At 41.4% G+C, this 25,344-nt stretch overlaps 1 protein-coding gene across 1 annotated transcript in view; it reads right to left on the bottom strand.

The window, feature by feature from the left end:
* TBXAS1 (thromboxane A synthase 1) overlaps positions 1-25,344 on the bottom strand; it is a gene marked incomplete at both ends in the record, with an annotated part of 227,428 nt that overhangs the window by 173,376 nt on the left and 28,708 nt on the right. Inside the window, one exon of the mRNA XM_079549659.1 lies at positions 4,669-4,762. Within this exon, the coding sequence (XP_079405785.1) occupies positions 4,669-4,762 (94 nt within the window). The remainder of the gene's footprint in view (positions 1-4,668; positions 4,763-25,344) is intronic.

The raw sequence follows: 25,344 nt of genomic DNA, 5'->3' as shown, positions 1-25,344 counted from the left end.
ACATGAAGACAACCCAAATCACCCATGAGGTATAGATGATCAAAATCCACAGTACATGTGCACAGTTAGAGGAGATATACCAGGCTGGTCACCAATGTCATGGTCACCCTTGCTGGTTCCATGTAGATAGCCACCAATTTGCAAAGCACATGCTCCCTTATCCTGCTTATCTGTGCAAAGCAGCACAAAGCCATATGTAAGCTTTCACTGTCAGTGTAAGCCACATTATTATTGTAATTAAATCCAGGTTCATAGTCTGAGAGCTCCTCTTCCTCCCTCTTCTCTTCCTCCCCCACCCACCATTTGCCTTTCTCCAACCTTGCTTGGGTTTGCATTCTGTGTCATTAAATTCCAGAAGAGTAAATGCTGCAGCACTGAGACACTGCTTTCTAGGCTGAAAATTAGGCACAAGGCTCATTTCATTCCTGCAAGGAGTCAGCCTTTTATTTTTCTTTACTTCCCAGTCAAAGGGATGCCCGAGGGAGAAAGGTGATGTTTGCTCTCTGCTTCCTTGCTACATTCCCCCCTTGTCCACTCCTACCCGCCAGCTGTAAAACAACATGGCCCAAGCAGATCCCAAACTGAAGGCACAACAAAGAACCACACAGCCCCCACTCCCATTCAGCAGAAGTGGGCAGCGTCAGGATAGCCCAGGATCCACAAGTAGGCCAGACAGAAATAAACAGAGTAAACAAAGAGTATCCTGTCCAAGCAGAGAGGGGCTAAAGAGAGCGATGGCCTTCATTAAAATGCAAGGCATGGACACAAGCAGCCAGACCAAAGCATCGCTGGAGCTTGCTAGGAGCAATAGGAGGAGAGCAACACGTGTTCATGCCAACACAGACCCAATGCGTATCACCCAGCCACATACAGGGCACAGCCATGTACCTTCCTGCCAAGTACCCAAACAAGGCAGCCAAGGTGCACCCCAAAAAAGCAGACCAGCGAGCTTCTGGCTGCCGCAGGGCACTGCTCTGAGGCTGGACTGAGTACAGTTACAGTACCAGGCCCTAAGCTGCTCAAATGTCAGCGCCTGTGGCATTTAACAACAGCATAGCTGCCTTCTAAGAGATGAGAAATGGGGAGAAAGGCACAGCAGAGCCATAGCAACAGGTCCAGTGTTCACTGTGTTTCTTCAGGAGGAAGGGTAACACAGCATGTGCGTGCTCCATTTTCAGTGCATTTGTTGCATAGTAAAATATTTACCCTACAAATTAACAGGACAGTTCTGCTTAGTATTTCTGCAACCTGCCTTTCTCACTTACACACTTGTATATGTATATATAAAAAGCCCATGCTGTGCATACCTTTGTGCCTCCTGTTTTATGAAGAAGGTAAAAAAGCAGTTTTCCAGATTGGTAGGAAAAATACAGTACATGGAGAGATAGGGGAACAGTCAGGAGCTCCTAACAAAACACTGGTCTGTCTGCTGCAAGTCTGCTCAGTTATTGGGAAAACTGAACATGCTGCTTTTTTTTGAACAGTCTAATCATATTTACTATTACATCAGACCTACCCACCACAAATTGTTCTCGTGCAACGGAAAAATTTTTAATCTAATACCTTAGACTCAGATGATTTCCCAGCTGCAGAACTGCAGTAATTTCATATCTTCTCATTTTTTAGATAAGCTGATTAACGGGGATATGTTTTAGATTCAGGGTGCAATTATCTCACTCTATTGTACTTGAGAGAAAAGTGGCAACATACAGTAAAACAACATTGTTTTCCCCAGATCAGCTGTTAAAGTCTACTTCTCTGTGATGGAAATAGGCCTTTCTTGTTGCCTTTCCCCTGTCCCCTTAACTTTCAGCACTTCCTCTTCCTTTTTTAGAGACATTACATTATAGCAACTCTTATTTCAGGCAATTTATTTTCTTAAAGAAAAAATGAGTCTTAAAAAAAAAAAAAATCTCATAGAGAAGACATTTTCTCATTTAAAATACATTTCAAAGTTTATTAAAAACCTCAATCCAGCTCCACTGGTCAAATCCTGCTTGTAGCATTTATTCATTTTCAGGCTCGCTTACAGAATAATAATGATAGCAAAGAACCATAAGTCCTGATGTTCTGTTAACATATATGGTAGAATAAAATAAGAATGCTCACTAGCATCTGTAAAACTGATTCACACCCATGTAAGCAAGGGAAAAAGAAAGACAGTTCTTGAATTTATGCCATTACAAGATGAAAAAAGCGCTTATTGCTACAATTTTGCCAAGAGGTTTAGGTAATTTTTTCTTAAATCCCCAAGTCTGAGATTTACTTGGTTACATTAGAGGGACTCACCTTGTTCCTCCATTTTTCCCCTTAAATTTCTAGGGATGATTCTAGAAGGAGAGTTCACAGTGTCAAGATGAGCATACTCTTTGCTATATTTGTTCAAGTGTTTTGATTTCTAATTTTCATTCACATACAGAGGTTTTCAACATGCATTGATTTGTAGACCAAATTCAACTAGAAATGCACAGGTTTCACATATGCAGATTCCTGTACACCACATGAGAATTCATTACTCTTGCCACCATTCATGAATGCCTCTGATACAAGTGGGTCGTGGGCTGAAAGCTTCTTTTAGTAGGATTGTGGCTTGCATTCTTCCATGCATGACATTGGTGATACAGCAAGAGAAGGAGCTGGCCTCTTAAGAGAAGTCCTTTGAAAAGCCAGTTTGGTGAAAAGACATTGCTGTATGAACAAGCAAGTGAAAAAACTTCTTAACGGTACAGCAAACTACTGCTCTTGCACCACTGTCCCATTGGCAGCTACGTCTCTAAAACCTGCTCCAGCCCTGAGGAAGATGGGATGCAGCAGCTATCCACCAAAGGAAAGCAGAAGCTGTCCTCTACTGCCTACATTAAGGAGACAGGTTTTACAGAAAATGCTCTGCTGGAGAATAGCCAGCAGAATAATGGCAGCCTTCCTCTTTCCAGCACGTTGCTGTGAGTACTACTGCTAAACAAGTAGCCACAAGTACAAGTCCAGAAGACATGGCAAAATATGAGAAAAGGAAGATACGAAGAGACTAGATTCATCCCTTCCTGTTTCTACTGGCTATAAAACACTGTAGTGCTGGACACACAGCCCAGTGGGGCTCAAGTTCTTGTATCATCACTCAACTGCTCAAAAATCCTGTCTGGCATTCTTTAGTACTTCAAGACATGATTGCCTATCTACAGCATAACAAAATAACTTAGGCAGCTTTTCCTACAGCAAGTGCTAGCAGGTGACTAATATTAACAGGATTTTGCCACCAAAGAATTAGTCACTTCATCCCATCCAGCTGATTTTAAACCAGAACAATGAGGGTGAACTGGTCTATATTCTATACGATTGGCATCCTCTATATCTCAGAGTCATCCTATCAATTCCATTCAAATGAATGAAGAGGATGTAAGTCACTTTTCATGCTATTTTATAAATGAAATCAGATGTACATGTAAAACTGGTATTTAAGTGGGTTTTACCTAATAATGAATCAGATATCGACACAACAATCACCATGAAGACCAAGGTAAGAGGCACTACATTCTCATTAATAATTCAAATCTCAGCATGGATATTGATGACTATGCACTTAAAACAGGATATTGGGCTGCAGCTGGAGTTAGCCCAGATTTCCTGAAAAGTTGTTGGAATGAAACAGACACATTTGGGAGTAGAAGTCTGTAACACAATGGAAAGCACAGCAGTGACAGCAGCATGACAAGGTCTTAAGCTGGAGCAAATGACGTGCTCATATACAACAGCTGTGGGCACAGAAATAAAGAAGCTGCTTATCTTCAGAAAGCTTCAGGTACACAGGCATCTGTAGCTAGGCATCCTCGCCTCCACTGCCAACCCCTAAATGAAGTCTGGGAAAGGGTAAGTCCTGGCTCCAGCCCTTCTGGTAAGTCAGGTGCATTGCACTGAACTCCCCTGGGTTGGCTCTGCCTTCCCACCAGGTGCTCAATCACTATTTCAAGCCCTGACTCAGAATTGCCACTGGAGTCCAACCAGAAAAATGGCAGCTCCTCATTATTGACAGCATGTGGACAATCAGAAGCATTACAGACACTAAGCAAGAAACAGAACAGATCAGCGTGAACAGACTAACAGGAGGTGAAGGGAGAGAAGTGTAAGTGAATTAAATCTGATGGCAGAATCTACAGTACTTCCCTCCCAGTCGAGGAAGGCAATATCCAGAGCACAGAGCAATAGCATCCAGTGATCTCTGACTCCAGTTACTGCTTAGAAGCAAGAAACATTACAAGCTTTAAAATAAACGTGTACCATCAGCAAAAACCCAAACAAATAGAAAGGCCATGTGAGCCAAAACCACTCAGAACAAACCAGTTGGGGCTAGTTAATATAATCTGCTCTATTCACATAACTAAGTTTGTTTCATTGAGTGCATGAACTTTCTTGGAAAAGCTCAAGTAATTAACTTCAGGAGCTTATGCATTTTCTTTCCCCTCAAGTTTAGTTTACCCTGAAACTAGTGCTGTTTGCATACAAATGTTCCTACTGTTTTGAGATTTGCTCAAAAGAACATGCTTTCCTTGTTCTTTCCAGAGGGAGATGCTTACAGAGATGGTAGTACTGAACATAGGGTCCCTTTCAATTCCTCCTACTTCCTAGTCACTTTTCCCACCATTTTGGGTAGATACAAATGAAACCATTTATTACCTCACGGAAAAAGAGCAGGTTTCCAATGAAGGGAAGAGGTGGGGGATGTCTGATTCCCACTTTGCTTAGTTTGGAGAAGGCTGAGGTGGAATACCTGGAAAAAATAAGGCAGTAAGTTAATTTTTAACCTTGTCATGATAAAGCTTCCCACACTAATTTGTTCAGGAGGCTTCCCCGAGTTCAGAGAAGGAGAAAACACTTTCAGTGTTGGCCAAAGAGAACCGTCAGATTGGTGACATTGCTCCTTGAGACACAGGAACCAGCACGTCTGAGAGGGCAGAAGAATGAAGGGACTTAAACACAGGCCTGCAAACTGGGCACTCAGAATTGCTACTCCTCTTCCCCTGAGAAGTCTTTTAGAATCACAGTATGCCTTGGGTCGGAATGGACGTCAAAGATCACCATAAGTGCACTGTAAGTGAATCATTAAAGTGATGTGAGATTATGGCGAGACTGAAATGGGAACTGGGGTTTTGGCTATTGAGGCACAGCTGGGAAAGAAGCAAAATAGATCTTCACATGATTATTTTCTTCTTCTTCCATCACCACTACCTATACAGGAACAGAACAGGAATTCAAACCAGTCACAGTTGTGAGTGAGCCAAGACACTGTCAGTGTTTCCAAGTCAAGCCTAGTATTTGGGCCAGATATGCTGATTAAGTGATTTTCCAGCTGCCAGTCAGCAAATTAAACAAAGATTAAAAAAAAAAAAAAAACATAGGGAAACAAAACACAGACTGAAAAGCCTCATGCATCCCTTGTTTCAGATGGAATTGTGGCACGTCAACAGAGACAATCCCGGGTAGGGGAGGAAGCAACCCCAAAACCTTCTCCCCCTTCTTTCTTAATACACACAATGAGTTTAAGTCAGCGGATTTCAGGTCGTGAAACCTGTAAGTGCAGGAGCTGACAGCAGCAGTTTTGATTAGCCAAAGACACATTAATACCGATTGTTATCATGCTGAACACTATCACCAGGAGGACCTGTGCAAAAGATCATTAAGATTAATAAAGACAGTATCTTGATTAGCACCCCAGCTCAGAGCAATAACAATTTTAAAGCACTCCCGCAGCTGTTCCCACTCACTCCATGATATTTCCACATCCAGTGCAGTTTTGGTATCTGCAAACCACACTTCTTTGAGAAAAAGATGAAGTATGAGAGCAGAGCCCCTCCTAACAGGGCAGTTCTGAACTACTAAGTGGTCCTTTAGCTTTGAACCACAGAGATGGTGGGACTGGGGAATCAAATTAAATCAAATTAAATTAAAAACCATGAACTGAATATAGTGTAGGGGTCATGGTATCAGCTGCTTTAGGCTACTGACTTCTACAATTCATCTGAATTACATAATAGAGACACAGTCAAGAACAGTGCCCTCAGATCCCAGCTAGCTGACTCCCCTACGAAGCCCAGCTGACAGCCTTGACTCTGAATACTGTGCTAACCCACTGCTACAACTTGAATACCTCTGCTTTCATATCTTATAAACTACATATGCCTCATTTGAAATAATGCAGGCTTTAATCAAATGGGTAAATAATGCACAAATCTTGGGGGGCAGGGAGGATGGAGGAGAGGAAGGAGTTGGTGTTGGAAAAGGGTTCTTCCCTCCAGCATGTGGGAAAAAAAAATGCAGCTAGAAAAAGAAACATAGGAAATTAAGAGTGTTAAATCTAATTTGACCAACAAAACAGAATGGGACTTAAGTAACTAGTGAGTAGCTTTTTGTATTTCAATTTCTTGATAAGATTTCCTGCAGCATAATACCAATTTTTTTAATGGATTTTCTTTTGTGGAAGATACTTTATAGGAATTCAATCGGAACATACAGATACGATTATTTTTAAATAGCAATCATGTTCTTTCACCGAGGCAGCAGAAACTTTTTCAAACGTAAACCTGAATAGAAAGGATGTGTCTTCAGTCTGTGTCAAAACACTACTTCAGTATTAGAGGGTATTTTGAGGAAAAAAGGCACAGAAGTCAACATTTATTATAGTTTTTATATATGTTATTGACTTTTCAGGCTACTTAACTGTTTTTTAAAAGTTTTTTATTATTTTATTTTAAATTGAAATAGCTGACATGCTTGGGGAAAAAGAACACATTCTAACATCAAAATGACAAGCAGCCTACACGATGCATTTTCTTCCCCAAAGAGAGGATTTTTTTGCTGCTGTTTGAAATCTGCCTAAAGTGCCTTTGTGTCACAGCAAAGCCCTCATCTTCTGTATGTAAACAGCAGAAGAGATGAAAACCTATCTGAATGGAAACCAGTCAGTTTTGCAGCACTTTTTGCTGGATGTTTTCAATGTGGAATATGTGAGAAGTTACAAAACAGAGCTGGAGCTAACTGCTCATTTCACTGTAGAGTGGACATTGTACACTCCTGATCTCCCTGTACTGCAAACTGAAACACAAACGTAAAAGAATCTTACACTACACCAGTTAATTGATGTGATCTGCAAATACTTAGAAGGAAGCAGAGCTAAGGAGAGTAGCGCTCAAAGCTCAGCAGCCAGGCTCACAAGACAAGAAGCACACCTGGGCTCTGAGGACTGTTTGTGCTCAGATGAGCAGCCCATCTTTGTCAGCTTCTGAACTGGACTGGCAGCTCCAGACCAAGGATTTGCTTTCCTTTTTCCTTCTAAGAGTTTTCTCTGATGCTTTTTATTCAGCTGCACTGGAAGCAGGTTTTCAAAAGGCAGGGAAACGGGGCTTACAATGAGATGGCAAACAGAAGGACAGTAGTCAACCTACACTCCGAAGTACACCAACAAAAGGGCAGGGCCAGCAGAAAAAAAAAAAAATCTCATTAATAAATACATACAGCTCTATACTGCTGAGACTTCAGCATATTTCTGGCATTATTGAAATATCTGTAGTTCTGCAGAAAAGAGTATGAAGGACAGACTATGCTGCACGCACAGAAAGATTTAATATTACACAGGCATCATTTTAAGAGCTTAATTCCTTCCCTTATCTCTGTCACATTTCAGCTCCTGCCCACCAATTTGAGGGGGTGGGAGGAGAAAAAAGAGGAGATTTGGTGGGGAAGGGAGAGGAGTTAAAAAAAAAGTAAAAAAAAGAAAAAAAAAATCTGTACTGTGTAACACCAAATGAACATCAGCAATGTGACAGCTTCAGGGCAGAGGCTTTGCCTCTTCAGCCAGACGAGACTGATAACTAGAAGGGGCTAATTTATGTGATTCAGCTACTCAGCACACCCATGACACACATTTGGCCAGCTGCTTGCGGAGCTGTGCATGAAGAGCACAGGAAGAAGAGCAGCCAGATTTTGTTGCTGGAAGAGGAGGTAGGCTAGAAGCTGGAGGAGTGCAAACAGGCAGGATTGCCTGATGGGTAGTCACATGCATTCACCTCAAGAATCATAGAATTACAGAATCCTTAGAGTTGGAAGGAACCTCTGAAGGCCATCTAGTCCAACTCCCCTGCAATGCACACAGACACCACAGCTAGACCAGGCTGCCCAGGGACTGATCCAGCCTTACCTTAAAAGTCTCCAGGGACAGGACATCCACCGCAATACTAGGTAACCTGTGACAGAAGAAGCTGGACATCTAAATGTAACAGTTCTGAATCTGCCTCATCACCAGCAGGAAGTCTTATTTCTCAATCTGATGCTCTGTGTGTTAATATATCCCAAACATGTATCCGTTATCAGGCAACTTCCAAAATAAAAAATACTGTTTCTATGTGAGCACACCAACGGAAGAAGACCAGCCAGCAGACCAGCAAACAGAAAGGACAAGTCAAGAACTACTTGTATTTCCCTAAGATGAAGAGGATTTGCAAGAAAAGATGAAAGGAAAAAAACTCCAAAGATTTACACTATTTTTATTACTTGAAAACATACATTTCCACTTTTCCTGTTAAATGTCACCTGTAGTTCTGATATTTCATCTAAAAATCTAAAAATAGAAGAGATACTGAAAGGTAACCTAAATGGCCAATGACAGAGAGTAACTTCCATACCAGGAATAGGTATCCATCCTATAATATTGGAAAAAGAAGCAAATGACACAGCATGACAAATACATTTAAGATCCTGCATAACTTAGAGAGGATAAATAAAGAATTATTACTCATCATTGCTATAAATAAATAACCAAATAAAAAAAAAAAGCCAGAGACAACAAATAAATATTCAGGTGGCAGGATTAAAATGAAGCGCTTTTCCAAATAATCAATATTCTAACTATGGAACTCTTATGTTTGCCACAGGATCCTGTCTATTCTAGACACTCAAAAAGCTACCAAAAAATGGGTTTAAATAAAATTAAAGAAAAATCAACAAGGACTTATTTTGTGAATTTAACAAATACAAAAGAGAGAAAAGATTAAAGGAAAGGAGAGAAAAAAATATTTTTGTAAGCAGGGAACTGGACTGTAAGCTTCTGGCTGCCTAAGAGATCATACTGTTACAAAACCTAACAGATGAAACTTCAGACTCTGCTTTTCTAAAGACGATGGCAGGCAGGAGTTTTGTGTAAAGGGAGGGGTAGATAAAGAATAAGACTCCAGTGGCAGCAATATTGACTGGACAACCTAGCATATTCTCACTCAAAGGAGAAATATACCATAATGTTTACATATGTAGGGCTTCCTGCACAACTAGTCATTTAAAATCTTGGCATATTTTGAACAAAGTGACAACACATCAAAAGAAACCAGAGGAACAGCAGTAATGAAATGGATCAATAAACAATTCAATAATTCTTTAAAGATATACAAATGGCCTCACAAAGCTGGATGCTTTCTGCGTAGATTAAACACAACTGTTAAGAGAAAGTCAGCACACCAAATACATTCCTGTAGACCAGCAAGAGTGACTTAAGCAACATGAAACACAAACTTTCTGCTATAAGACAATGTGTAAAAAATAAGGAGAAGGAATTAAAATGAACAGATAATTATTAGAAGTTGTGATGAATATGTGTGTGACAGAACAAGCTATCTGCTCCAGCAATCCAGTATTGATCAATACTGCAAGAAAAAGTATTACACAATCTACCATTAAGCGCAATCAATTTGTACAGCAGAAATCATTCATGAGTTGCCAAATCTGCATCAGAGTTCAACATACCATTGAAACCACCCCAAATCTCTCTCTCAATAGAAAATGCGTCATTCCTTCTACATCTAAGTAATGCACAACCTAATAATATCTGCAAGCTATAAACTAGGACACACAGAGGGGAGGGGACAAAAAAAGTGATGTTTTTTAATCTCATTGTTGGAAGCTAGGAGATGTGTTATTTTGGAAGACTGTGTGGGAAAACAAAGTTGAAATAATGGAAATCATACCTGCCAAGTAAGAGATAATCATGCATTTTTCACCCATTTGCCATGTATACCCACACTAGATCCCACTTAACACTAGGATGTAGTTTTGCTCAAAGAACTGATAATATACAAAATAGTATGGTAGCCTCCCAAACATTATAATGATGGCTCATAAAATGTGTAAGTTCTTCCTTGGAGCCCTGCCTAGAAAGTACAGTTTCACCAAGACACTGATATCATCCCTGGGCTGGCGATAGAGTCAGAGTTTCTGCTCTTAGCCCTCTCTGGGAATTTCTGCATTATGGATACTGCATCAAGATCACTGGAGAGCTGCCATCAGACAAGTCTTTACTCTCATCTCATGCTCGGGACAAACAATATAGGAAAGCATTATTCAGTCCCAACAGAGGAACACAAAGAAAACTCGTTTTGAAAGTGGGTATTCTAATGTGCATCGCAGCTAGTGTGGGTACCACCTCTCACTATCACCTCCAGCAGCTGAACTCACAGGAAAAATAAAATAGAATTTTAGAAAGTCAGCTATCCATCCCCACAAGACTTAAGCACTGAAGCAGAAGACCGAAAATTGAGGAAATTAACTCTTTCTTATAACCTGTTCTACTAACTGTGGTCAAAGGCTACCAAATTGCCCTTTGCTGTTGCCCAGCAGTTGCTCTAGTGAAAATGAAGAATTCTACTGAAAGGAAATATATCTGGATGTGTAGAGTATTCATCTCAGAGGAAAAAACGACTACTGCTCCTATAAATAAATAATCCACAAGTAACGTTTCAGTATATTCTAAAGGTAAGCTTCAAAAGAGTCTTTAGCCAGCTTGGGATAAAGCTGAGTACTGCAATTTCACTTTCAATTGCAAAAAACCAATACTTTTATGAATTTGTGGGGCTGTAATACCAGTTCTAGAGATAATAAGAGCTTCCACGTGATGCTTGCTCTTCTTAATCACTTGTCTGCACTCCCCATGTTGGGATTTTGACATAATTGCACAAGAATAAGACAGACATTACACACGGGGGCAGATGTTTTCCAGCTGTGAAACAAAAATGACCATAGGATTATTATTCCTGGTGCATTAGCAAGTGCTTTAATGAAATAATGTGCAGGAAAGGCCAAATTCTATGCCCAGTATCACATTTATCCTTCATCTATCTGCTATCAATCCTTTTTTAATCCATACTGTTCTGGTCTGCTGAACAATTCTTTTAGTGTCTCTTATCATAAGAGACCTGAAAGGCTCAAGGGACTAAATGCAATAAGGCTGCAGGTTGTCACAGTGTGTTTAAAGTTGCTTTGATTTAAAAAACAAACAAACAAACAAAACACAACAACAACAAAAAAAAAAAAGGAGTGAACTAAGGCCAATTAAATGAGAGGAAATAAATAAATAAATAAATAAATAAATAAAAAGACCATACAGAAAAGGAACACGCTTTACCATGCTCCAAAGAAGCCCAGGGAGAGACAGATGGTCTGTACAGCAGGCCAATGACAATATTTCATCACTTCTCAGAGTGCAGCCCCTTCACACTGGGCATTGACTTTTCCAAATAAAGAACAAATGAACAAGTCATAAATCCATAGCCTCATCCCTTCATTGTGAGCTCAACGTTTTTAAACAAAATGATGGAGGTCAACAGCAGTTGCATCCTTACATCTCTACAATATCTCTGGTAAAGGAGGTGGGACCTCCATCCTGTGTGGACACGAAGGAAGAGTGTCCACAACAGATCTGGGGTTTAATGCACATGGGGGACCATAACAAATATCCACAGGAAACCTGAGTAAGAGCTGATAGCTGAGCTGAGCCCTCTAAGCTCACTGCCTTAACCACAGAATTGGCCTTCCTTTTGTTTCCAGAAGCCATGGGTACCATAGCTTTCTTAAGCACCAATTTCCTCTTCCCAACCTTTCTTCACATCGATATTGTGATGCCCACATGAGAATGATACCATCTCCAGGCCATGAGTGCTGTCATATTCCCAAAAGTGCACTCATACCTCAGCTGTCTTTCAGAGCTATTTTAAATCCACGCCATTGTGGTTTACCTGGCAGCTCTCTTGATGTCAGTTCCCTGACAGCAGCAATGAGCCCTGGAGCTGAGGTGTGGCACCACATACCTCAGGGGCAGCAGTACATCCAGTGGGCATAAAGCCTGCATGGCCTTGCACCCTGCCAGGGAGAGGAAAAGGACAAAACTGCTCCCAGAGGCTCAGTGCTACTCAATGCCTCCAAGCCTGAGAGGACTTCCTTGGTTGAAGGTGAGGTGTGGAACACAGGACTTTCTCTTTTTGTCAGACCTGCCAAAACAAAGTGCTTCTGGAACAAACCTCCAGGCTTCCTCAAGTGGGCTTCCCCCCTTGTAACTTCAACACTTCTGACAGACCGTGGGAACAATTCACCTCCCTGTGACAGTTCTGGAAAAACGCACATAGACCTCATGATTACACTGCATATTAATTGGTTTTATTATTATTTTTTTTTAATTTACTTATTCAAGTTAACATCAAGGGGGCACCATTCATTCAGTGCACAGAACATTGCAGATATGCAGACCAGAAATGGATGTGATCAGAGAGCCAGAGATCATTTCAAAATGTACACAGTGCCTGAATTAATGTTCCACAGCCCAACTTCACTCTGGCATTTCCTAACTTCCATGTGCTTGACTTTACAATCTCACTCACTAATGTGCCTTTAATGCAACTTTCTCTATGCAAGTTCTCAGGTTTTTAAAGAGCTCATTAAAAATCCATCATGTTGCATCACTTTGCATCCCGAGGGGTCATCAACAGACCCTGGACCCACAGCAGAGCCCTGTGCCAAATGAGCTAACAGCAGAACTGAAAGAAGAAGCAGGTTGTCTTTCACACAAAGGAGTTGCGAGGCAGATGGCCTCTCCAGTAGTTCCTCAGGGAGAAAGTGCAGCAAAAGGGGAGAATTCCCCAATCCATCTCTGCCCATCTCATCTACCCACCCTTCTCCATGCAACTCCTCACCCCACTTCCTCCTTCTTTAAATCCATTTTTGTCAGACTGCTTGCACAAGTCCCCTTCTTTCTCATTACAACAACATTCCTACAACTCAAGCATTCCCTCCTGGATGTGCTGCATGCAGGTGGGTGCTCAAGCCAAGAGGAAAAGGGCTGATAGAGAGGTGCAAGACTCCCTGCCTTGTGCCCAAACCTCACTGATGCTATCACACAAGGGACTGGCAACAGTTTTGAGTTGGAGCAAGCTGAGCTGCACACAGGCACAGGCTTCCCAGAGGGTGGGAATATGCTTAGCAAAGGCAGAACCAGAAATATTAACTTCAAGTTACATATATACAAAAGAAATTCCAATGAATGTGTGCTAACTGCAAATTTTGGAAGGATTACAGCTGACTCAGACTTGCAAGAGAAAAGCAAAAGATATATCCACTGACACAAACCACCTCCTACCACCAAATATCGAGTACCTCTGTCAAAGCATAGGAAAATTAATATGAGAATCAAGTATCACTTCTAAATAGTATAAATACTACACAATCTTAAAAATAAAGCAAGTAAAACAACATTTTTCTTTAGCCTTTGTCTCAGAAATCATGGAGCAACTTTTATCTGAAATTTTTCAATAATTCTTCCAATGGTGAGTCTCAGCCCTGGAAAACTTCAAGCCCAGCTGGTTAAAGTTTGAAAGAGTAATAGGCAATTGAAAATAGAGTTGTATAAAGGGAGCATCACACAACCTTAATTTGTGGTGCTCTCAGACCCGCCTATAATTAAGTATGCCAGATTAGAAATAAGGAAAGTGCTGGTTCAGACTAAGAGCTCACATAAAAGTCTCAGCTTATAGCTAGTTATTTTCTGCAAGTTATAATCTATTATACTAGGGGGGTGACAATGACAACACTGTCTGACCCTTAATTGCAGAAAAGATGCTATAATACTATACATTACGAGACAGTCTAAAATAAAATTGAAATTAATACTGGAGTCTGCCTGCCACCCATGACTTGTGAACCGGGGGTACTCTGATGCCACAAGGAGAAAGGTTGCCTCTGATTTTCTGTTCTTGCTCTGACTTTCACTCCTCTGTTCCTCTCCTTTTCCTTTATTTCCAGTATCAAACAAAGACATCACAATGATTACATTACACTTCTTTCCCTCCTTTTCATTTCCACATCATGCAGATAGAAGAGGCACAAACACCTCTGGAGGAGTGATCCCATAGCCTGGCAGGTGGTTGAAGCTGACATATTAAGTAGCATAGAAGGACCCACTGGAAATGGGAATGCTTCAGGGAACAAATGGCAATCTGCTATATCATGAAATAGTGCTAGAGCTGGCAGCAAAGCACCAGGATTAAGTGAGAGAAGCTACCATACACATATTTTAAAAATGCAAGTTCAGAGGATAGTATTTTCCTGCATAACACCACTAGAATTAAAGTGAACGGTGTCTGGAGCTCCCCTAGTGAAAAAGTTCAAAACTCCATGGTCACCAAGGAGCAGTATTATTAATTACCAGGGAAGAAAGAGGTGATCCTTCCTCCCTTGAGCCTTTGCACACAGCAAGTTTAGAAACCGGGCTCAAAGCCTTGCAGAAATACAAATAAATAAACCCAGCCTCTTCTTTGCACCTTACTCACATCTCCAAGAGGTACCCGTGGGCTGGTAAGAGTTGACACAGGAGGAGCACTAGATCAGTCCTTTTCATAGCATGAATTCATCGTGTAAGAGATAACGTGAATAGGGACAAGGTGTATGCATAAATTTTATTCCCTACCTCAGCAATAGCAGAAGACCCTTTAGCAAGAGTAGGCATGTGACAGGAAGAGCAGCGAAACTATTTTAATCAACTTTCAGCGTGCTTCAGCAGGCAGTCACCATCCCCAGCTTGAATAAGCTATTGTGGGCCACAAGCCAAGGTTGATAACTACTACAAAACAGAAGGTAGTTAGTTGAATTGATGCCAAAGGCAGCCAAAGGAAAAGCAGAATTTCAAACACACTGGATGAAAAGATCACAAGAAGCAAACTTCAAGGAGATACTCTGAACTCAAAATCTGCCTTAAAAAAAAAAAAAAAAAAAAAAAAAAAAAAAAAAAAAAAAAAAATTAGACTCAAGCTTTGCTCCCACCTGCCATTCAGATTAAACGCAAAACAAAAGCACGTGGGGTTTCCCAGAGCTTTGAATCACCCATTTGAACAACAAGAGGACTGGGCAACTGATACTGGCAGGAATAACAGTAGGTATGCACAAAGCATTAAACCTGGTGCAAAATGGACTGAAAGGTATTTTCCTTCTTTAATCACTGAAAAATGCAGCCGTATTGTGCATTACTTGTAAAACAGCCGGTTGGGCTTTTCAGACAGAAGAGTACTTTATAAGCTGACATGTTCCTTCTGGCCTGGTAGTTATCAAAATAATGTTTGTTGCACATTATCTCATCTTCTGACTGTGCTCTGAAGTCCATCCTGGCCATCCCTCCATGACACAAACAAACTCCAATCCTTACAAATAATTCACTTAACTTTATAAGGAAACACTTGTTCAAGTCAAATAATTTTCATGTACAGGTTGACACGAAAATGGTTTTCCTGGAAAAGAGCTGATTTGCATTGCTGGGTGCTACAGCATATGACAGCTCACTCCGTGGTCTGCTCGTGTGGATCGCCCATAACCCACACAGCAGCAGTCTTATTTTTCCATGAAGCATTTGAACACACAACAGGAAGAGCTAATTTTAATGAAGCATCTTAGCTTCTGTATCAGTCATGTTCCTTCTTCAACTGTTTATCCGGCAGGCCAGCACTGCTCTCTGCTAACTAAAGAAAGTCCATTACTATTGCCCGTTTCTTTGGCTCTTGGGTCTTTAATATCTGACATGCTGCAGCACAAGCAGTAAGCCGTGCGAATCCATTACTGAGTTGCCCAGCACTTCTCAAAGGCTGCACTATTGCACTCCTGTCCCAGCTCACCCTCTGCCATTTGAACAGTCTCTAACATTCCTGGCACAAGAAAGTAAAAGTCTTCAACACATCAGCAGCAGACTTGCTGAGACGGTGACCATCTTCCCATTACACTGCACAGCAGAGCCCTGATCACTGACAAGGATCCTAGCTCCCTCTAAAGTGAACATGATAAATAAATCATCAACACAGGGTCCTCTGGCAGGGAGGGAAGCCTACACACTCTCAACCGATTACTTTATAACTACCAACACGGTCTAAAACTCCACAGGGAGGTAACAATAGTGAGTCGTTACTGTGAACAGGAGAGGCAGGAGGACAGCTGAAGCCTGCAGAAGCCAGTTTGCTTTACCCTCTCCACAAGAGCTTGGGTGCAGATCAGTGATAATGTTCAGAGGCAGAACAGACAAATGAGAGGCCTTAAAAAAGTTTAAGAAGTTGATAAAAATAATAAGATCAACAACAGAACTGAGATCTAGAACAGAAGAGCATAAAAGCAAGGTTTGATGTGAACTACAGAAATCCTGGCAGAAAGAAAGAGGTTTGTTGTGAGAAAAGCGAAGTTTTGGAAGTCACATACAGAACACAGGATGCAGGATCCTCAACATCACATGAAGCCACAGTGCAAATAAGGAGGAGACTCGGATACCAGGGAATACGTTCAGTGATTATTACAGTTGGATTTCTGTATTTATTACACTAAAATTTACACTTTTTTTTTTTTTTAATTTCTTTTTTAAAGGCTAATTTCAGACCTGCATTGTTATTTCCAGCTTTAGTTTCTCTCCAGTGAGCTAACAACAAACATGAAGCTAGAGGTCTGGAGACAAATACCTTCAATTACTGCTGGGATGTTTGAGTTCGGTGCTTCTCCTACATTAAATTAAGGTAGGAGCAAAAAAAGCAATGGGTTAAAAGCTTTGAATTGGAAGAACAAGAAAAAGGCACCGAGAAGAAAGTATTGCCACAATCCACTCAAAACAAGTGAAATGAAACAGTATACAATATAGTGGTGTGCCAAAACATGGTATACTGGAAAAAAGAGACCCTCACTGGCCACTACTAGAGCTCAGAAGAAACACTTTGACAGTAATGAGTCCCTAAAGTGGTAAGTCAAAAAGTGTCTGCAATGTAAAGGCCCGGGAAAGATGATGCATTCCCATGATGGCATAGCATGCTACATAAAGGCTGTTTTATTTAGCTATTCCCAGTATAGTTGCATAGTGTGTAACTCAAGCTAGGCTACTTTTGAAACCGTCAGGAAGCCCTAATCTTATATTAATGCATACATCCATATACACCCCCGCTCATGTGAGCATGTCTGCTCAAGCCCTCAGAGAACAAAATGAGTATTTAATAGATTTGTGTGTCTTGCTTAATGTTTGTTTTCCACATGGAGTTCCGTATGTCATGCTTTCATTCACGCTGAGCATCTGTCTTTCACGTGCATCTACTGCTTGAAGGGGCATCTGCAGCAGAAGTGGGCTGACGTGACACTCAGCTGTCACACCCTTCAGAATAGGAAGCTGCCCTGATGAATATCAGGGAAAACTGAACACGAAGGATTGAAAATTTTCTATACTACAGACCACCAATTACTGCTAGCTTTATACCCTCCTACTCTTTGGATCTCTGCTGCAGCACCTAGTCCCTCACAAACGTTTTACTTAACAACCATGCCAAGGTCCAGAACCTACCCATTGCCACCACAATAGCATAGGGACCTGTTAGATGGTATAATGTCTTTCTATTCTCAAGAGAACATAGAAAAAGACAACAAACTCCAAGGACTCTTGCAATAAGAAAGAGGAAAATAGAAGTATGTGAGGGAAGAAGCAGGTGGCTGCCTACCTGAAGCAGTTGATAAAATTGATTGGTTCCACTTCTGCATCCACAGTTATCTGTATTTGAACAAACAATGTTTTGAAAAAGCATTTTTTAAACTGATGCAATAGTAAAGTTACAGTTTGTAACTGAGGAAAGCACAATGCTGCTGAAGGTGAACATAATATATACCTAAAAAAATAGCTAAGATGATCTCTACACTAAAAATATTGAATTTAACATCCCCTGGAACACTGGCACAACTCAGAGCATTTGAAGGATTGCCAGCATAATCCCAAAATGCAAAGAGACCAGAGAAAAGCAGAGGTATTAAGTCAACTAATTTGACAACATCCCTGGATAAAATAAAGGAACTATCAATTTGGGATGTCATCAATAAGGAATTAGAGGAGAAACTAAAAATGTAATTAATGCTTTTCAGTACTACCAGGCAAGCCTTTTATTTTGGATAATGTTGGGGGTGCAGGAAGGGGGACAGGGATACAGGTACATTTGATAAAAATAAGTCTTCCAATAGCATCTACTCAGGCTGATCCAATGTGCTAGTACCTGGAGATGACACAGCATCTTGCCTGAAAGACCTCACGCTACATGGAGAACCAATCAGATGCCAGATTAGACAAATTAAAAGCTGATTTAGTTCTTGACCACAAAAGATAGCTGATAACCACAAGGCATTTATCAGCAGATCCCCTGGCAGCAGAAATTTCAGAAATAGTTTCCTAGTCATTAATAAAAGGAAATAGGAGTTGCAACTATTAAAAAACTAACCCTAAATTTTCTGTGCTAAGGAACATGTCTGCAAGTCTCTCTGCTATCCTGCTGCTGTAAAGCAATACAAGTGGCCAAGGGACTCCATAATTGGAAATCTGTCCTAGCAGCTATCTATCTATCCTAGCAGCTATTTATTAACTGTTAGGTACCATCAACAGTCCTGTGTCACTAACTCCAACAATCCCATCCTGGACATGGAATTTTAACAGGAATAATCCAGCCAATACTTATTATAGTATGGTTGCAGGAAGTAGTTGAGACAACCTGAGAACTATTACTGAAAGACAGACATGGTTTCCTACCCCAGAGCATCCATCTCCAAAGATCCCCTCTTGCTGCTTTTCCTACATTCATCTGATCTTTGCCAGAGCTGATGTAACCACTAGACCTGCCAACAAACCTAGCAGAAATAAAATTCTTTTGCTGGTGATAATGTATCCAGAAGGAGAGCAAAGGATGCCCATTTAAGTAACCAGTCAGGTCCACTGAAGGATCAGATGCATGTAAGTCAGCACCTGCAGAAGGTGGTGGGAAGGGGAATAACCCTTTTGGCAGCAGTGAGCCATGAGGTCATCTCAGTCACTAAGCTCCTTCTTGGCAAAGCTAACACTGACACAAAGATTGATAGGATAGTACAAAGCAAAAAGGACAGGCTACAGTTGCAGAAGAAGGAAATGAAATCATCTGGCAGCCTAGCGATGCATCGAGGAAGCAGAACCACATCATACCTCCAGCATGGAAATCTCTACTTGGCAAAGCCATAGGCACATTCGAGATCGCTGCTTTGACTACAGCTGGGAACAGAGCTAGCAGTGCTAGGAGCACCAACATAACCCCCCTATGCTCTGTCCTTATGAGGGCCCACCTGCATCACTGCATTCAAGCCTCTGCCCCCAACACAAGATAGATTTGGAGGTGGTAGGGTCTGGAGGAGGGCTATGAAGATGATCAGAGGGGTGGGGTACCTCTCTTAAAGCCGGGATTGTTCTTTTCAAGAGAAGAGAAGGCTCCAGGGAGACCTCACTACATCCTTCTAGTACTAGAAGAGAGCTTACAAACAGGAGGGGGAAGGTTTAGTTTAGATGTTGGGGACATTTTTCAGTCAGAGGGTGGTGAAGCATTGGCACAGGCTACTCATAGAAGCTGTGGGTGCCCCATCCCTGGAGATACTCAAGATGAGGTTGGACGGGGCCCTGGGCAGCCTAAGCTGATGAGTGGCAGCTCTGCACATTGCACGGTGTTGGGACTGGGTGGGCTTTGAGATCTCTTCAACCCAAGCCATTCTATGATTCTGGCATACTGGGGACTTCCAAGAGAAGCAAGAAGCAGCATGTGGAACGCAGGTTAGGCAGCTGCCCGACTGTTATATAGCCTTGGCCCACCACTGCACAGGAGGTATGGGAGTACAGGACAAAGCCCAAAGGATGCTTGCAGAGGAAAAGAGAAGGATGAGGTTAAAAAACAAACAAACAAAAAAACTAGAAACAACCTCTAAATCAGAAGCTTAGGGAGCTCAGTTAGCAAAGCATATTGAATGGAAAGCTGAGAGGGGCCTTAGCTGTTACCTGCAATGACTTGCACAGGGCAGCACAGAAACATAACATTGAATTAAGATTATATATCTTGGGGTGCGGGACATGTTGAGATTAAAGCAATTGACAGGACCTAGTGAACTCACAGTTTCTTTCAGGAAACTGTCTTTTTTTTTTTTGGGGGGGGGGGGGGGGGGGGGGGAAGAGAGAGAGAGGGGAGAGAGGGGGAAGGGATGAGTCTTTATATGTTTGGTTTTTTAAGTCACACCACACATGAAACCCAACAACAGGACTTTCCCTAGCAGGTCTGAAGGAAGGCACACAGATCAAATACACAGGAAATCAGTCTAGATGGCTGCACAGCTCATTCTTGCCTATAAATAAATAAGTGATTAACTATCACTCTAATTATTAGCTACCCATGGAAGAGGGACTATTTCCATACTCTTCCATCAGGGAGGGATTTATGCTTTTAATACAAATCAGCAACAAAGTCATAGAACAGGCCCTTTCCACACCAATGCTACCACATAACCGAGGACAGCAACAAGAGGACTTTGGTTAAAACTGCCCCCAATTTACCTACAAAGACAGATACATCTGCTCTTTAAATGGGAGCCTAAGCTGAGATATCAAGCGAGCTAACAATTAGAGAAATAGCCTCAGATCACCCGTAGGCCTTCCTGAATTGAAAGATTTCTTTAGGATCAAGTACTTGGCTTTTATTTTAGCATCTTACCCTACCGCGCAGTTTCATTAAACTTGTTTTAGCGCATGGAGCCTTCCATCTACGCTGCCTATTAAAGTCAACGAACACAGAGACGCAAGACCACATCATCATTCCCATTTTGAATTTTCTTACTACAGCACAAAGTCACTGCAAGATTTTCTGCAACCCTCTTAACAGAGAAAAGAGCATGCATGGACATGTGAGTGGTTGCATAGGATGGTTTCCAATCTACAGTAAATGACAATAAACTGAAACATCTTTTAAGAAAGTGAGAAAAAAAAAAAAAATGCAAAATTTACCCTTTCAAATCCAAAGAGATTCACCAATACATACAGTATTTTCTAAAAGACTCACTGATGTGAAGAACCTCTAACCAAGTCTCCTCCCCAACATAAACTGCAAAACAACTTATTTTTTTACTCTATACCTAAATTCCAGGCCTGACATACACATTCTCAGCTTCAAAATTTGAGCATCCATAGAAGACCACACATCATTCAGCAGCCAGACTGCCCTGGTTTATCACTATGTGAGATGCAAGCAGGTGGGATTAATTATTCCATTAGCAACATAAGATGAACCAGAGATTTGCTACTATGGGCAGGCCACCTGTGGGCCTAAAAATCCTGAAAATTAAGTTTGTGTCATTATTCTTCTCTCCTGACAGATCAGGGCCAGGAGAACAGTTGTTATATTGAATCTGAAACAAATCTCCTTAATGGAGTTGTATTTTATAGCAGAGCATGGAACTTTTTTGCATGTGCATTGTTTGTCTCCTATTGCTTGACGAGCTTTCACATGCACCCTATTATAGCTTTTTTTACAACAGAGCAAAACAAAGAAAGAAAAGTAACGATGTCAGAAACTGACATTTGAGAAAGCAAAAGCTTTTGATAGCAGTATCCAGTGGTGGGACATTTGGGAACTGAGCTACCTGAAGCACTCATGGTCGGGTTTGGAGGAGGTTTTGGCAATGGTAGCTGCTGGTGTTCGGCAGCTGCACCTCGTGCTTACCTGCAGCCAGCTGGGGAAGCAGTGGGGTGATGACTCAGGGGCCCTGTCAAAACAGCAGGACACCAGTCAGCCCCTGAGACCATTGCTCCTACTGTTCATTCAGCAAGTCGTGGCTGGTGGAAAGGCATGTTGCAATCTTTAAGCCGGTGGTGGTTTGTTTGCTTTTGAAGGTAATTTAGCATTTAAGCAAGGCTGGCTGTCAGCTCAAGCAGTATACAGCAATTGCAGCACCCGTGTTAGCTGCTCGCGCTTCTCTGCCCTGCTAGGGCCTTGCTTTTGCTCCAGCAGCGAAATGTATAGAACTTTTCAACAGAACAAATATTCCTGCTCTTAATTAAAAAATATTAATTAAAAAATATATATCCAAAAAGGAAACCCAGGGGCTGCATACCTCACAACATACTATCCCCACTTACTGGAAATGTATTTTGTTTTTTTCTCTTATAAGAAAGGAGGAAGATCGTGCAGTTTGCATTGCCTCCTGCAGCCACATTTTTCAAACCTGAGTGTCCAAAGACAAAGCTGCTAAATCTGCATTAGCTGCACAAGTCAAGGGTCTCTGTCTTCACTGTGCAGAAATTCCCCACAAACAGAGGGATGCATCCTCATATGAGCACCTGAGGACAGCAGAGGAAATTCTGACCACAAAGGCCAGGACAATTCAAATGACAGGAAGGCCTGGCTGAAACAGCCTACAGCCATGCTAGAAAATGAAGGACAAAACAGCCATACACAGGAATAGAAAACAGAAGAAAGGAAGGGTGAGAAGAGCATGGATGTAAACATCAGGTGTGCAGCATAGAAAGCGGGCCCGGGCCTTGCAGAGCGGAGAGCAGGGTGTGCCTCACCTTGAGGCAGATGGACACACAGATCAGCCCGGAGAAGCACCATGCCAACAAGCAGCAGGCTGCTGTGGGCCTGGCCTGCACGTGATGAGGCAGAACTGAAACTTAGCTGTGGTTGAGCCCTCTCTGTTCCATGTATTGTATTACCCGAGCCCTCAGAAGCTGTAACTTGAAGAGCAGAGACACAGCTCTCACACAGTTGAGACACACAACTGTCTGCTCGATTCTGCCTCATGTGTACGGCATGAACCCTTAATTATCTGCACCGTCCTGTGTAATTACTCAGTCTGAACATTTAGGAATAGTAAACACGTGAATACTAGGAATGCTTTTCATACATTCAATTGTATCCTGTGTTTGTAGGCAGGAGGCTCTCAATAAGCGTAGCTAAGATCATACCTTCAGAGGGGCAAGCAAAATAAATAGAAAATCTAATGTGTGTGTCATTTATCCCAACACTTCATAAACAGGCAGAAAATTCCTTTCAAAAATATATAATCAGATTTTCTGTTTTATTTTTATTTTAAAGAATTGGACACGTTGCTTCCGTGACTTGCATAACAACAGAATCTGAGGCTCATTATTCGAGCGTGCTGTGATCAATAAAAATCACAAGGACACAGTCATGAGCGGGCACTCCTAAAACATATTTTTTTAAGGTCAGTAAAAGATGCTGTATGATTACCTTGAAAGATGGACATTATCACAGAAATAGAAATGTGGAAATGGAAGAAGGATGCGGTAGAGGTATCTGTATGCACACCTCAGCACACCTAAAGAGCCTTTCACATAGCAACCCCAGATTTGCAAAAATCTGGAACTACTCCAATACCAAACTCAGCATATAAAACAGGGTAAATGTAACCCAAGCAAGAAAAGGATGGCTAAATCTACAGCAGTCAGATCTCATCCATTTCTTTCTGAGTTTCTGGGTATCAAAAAGATTGAAGTGTTAATAGCTGTCTTATTGACTCATTACCTTGCAGGCTTTAAAATCTGCATAAAAATAGATTTCAAAAAATCTCTTATTCAAATCAAGCCCACTTGACTGCAATCACATCAAACAGAGCCCCAGTTTTATCAGAAAGATGCTGCTCCATGTCAGTTAGCTGACACAACGGCGCGTCGGCTCCATGCTGAATCCATGTGAGCACAGGGAAGGGGGGGGGAGACGAAAAGGAGGAAAGCATAAGCCCATATGCAAACACACTGCTAGTGTGCTCTGTTTTGTTCCTATCAGGAAAAAAAAAGAAAAAGAAAAAGAAAAAAAAAACCAGCTCAATCAAATCAATGGAAAAGAGCAAAGGACGGACCCATTTAACTACTGTATTTCAACAAGCTTGTCATCCTGGGCCTTATCTCAAATACACTGAAGACAATGGGAGTTCCCCAACTGACCTCCATGGGTTTTGGATCAGAACCACACTGCAATTAATCTCATTTGATATGGTTGTGTTAATTGGCTGTAGTGCTGGAATAAAAAGTATTGCAGAACATGAGAAAGGCTGACAAAATCTGACTTACAGAAGCAAGGCCTATGATAAAGGAAAGATAAGGATTTTGCCCTTGTTGTAGCAGGGTAGTAGTGTGATCAAGGGTGAAGCATGTAAACAATTTTGTAAATAAGCCTGCAGACTTATTTGATCATGCAGACAATCAGTAAAATATATATATAGGTATTGCTCTTCCAGTATCTTACATACATTATAAACAACAGAAATTAAGAAAGGATGATCTAAAGACTAAGTAAACACTATTATAATTTTTTTTTTATATATTACTTACTAATGGTCTATAAAATATTTTTTCTGCACCCCACTTGGCACCACTTGGGAGAACACTACCATAGAGAACTCACATATGTTCCCTTCCCTGCCGCCAATGAAAATTCAAAGCCTTCGCTATGTAAATGCTACCCCTGCCTTGTTCCTCCATCAGGAAGCTGGCCTATGAGTACTGGGCAGCACAGCAGATGTTTGCTTTCCTTATGTGTTGGTTGTTGCTTTATCACAGCACTGCTGGCTTCTCTCAGTGCTCAACTTTGTAAGGCTGTCACCCGATTTCCAGCTGCAGTCAGGGGATTAAAAGAAAAATCCCCCCTCAAAATGGTAATTATATATTGCAAGCAGAATTCAAAAATCTAAATCTTGTCATCTTTGTTTTTAGAGATCGAAAAATCTCATGCTTCAGTACACCTCTCGGCCACTTTTTGTGCCTCCCCTCCTTTTTGTCCTACCAAAGACATCAACCTTCATCTTTTCTTTATCTTGTTTCTGTAGATATGAATAAACCATTCACCTCTCAGGTTCTCTGCAAAAGTTTTCCCAAAACCTGACCATGAAGATGAATTAGATCCTTTACACCTTACCTAACAACATCTCTTGCTGGTTTACAAAAAAAATTCTTCACATTAGTAAGTTCTGAAGAACGAAGTCAAGGGCATGTGTAACGGAGCTTATTCACATAAGGAAGGGAGCCAACATCATCTAATAAGATAGAGCTTCAAAGCTTTACCAGTTTATGACAAGGTTTAGAGGATAAGATGGGTGCATGCAATTGCAGTGAATTGGGCCCAGAGCCTCAGGAACCCCTTTCTATATTTGCCCTGCCATACTTTCTCTTCCACATCTTTCATTTGCTTACTGCTGTTTGTT

Source organism: Tetrao urogallus (assembly GCF_951394365.1).
Source record: "Tetrao urogallus genome assembly, chromosome: 1".
Classification (NCBI taxonomy): Eukaryota; Metazoa; Chordata; class Aves; order Galliformes; family Phasianidae; genus Tetrao; species Tetrao urogallus.
The sequence above is the reverse complement of the archived record's forward strand: the minus strand, read 5'-3'. Positions and strand labels throughout refer to the sequence as shown.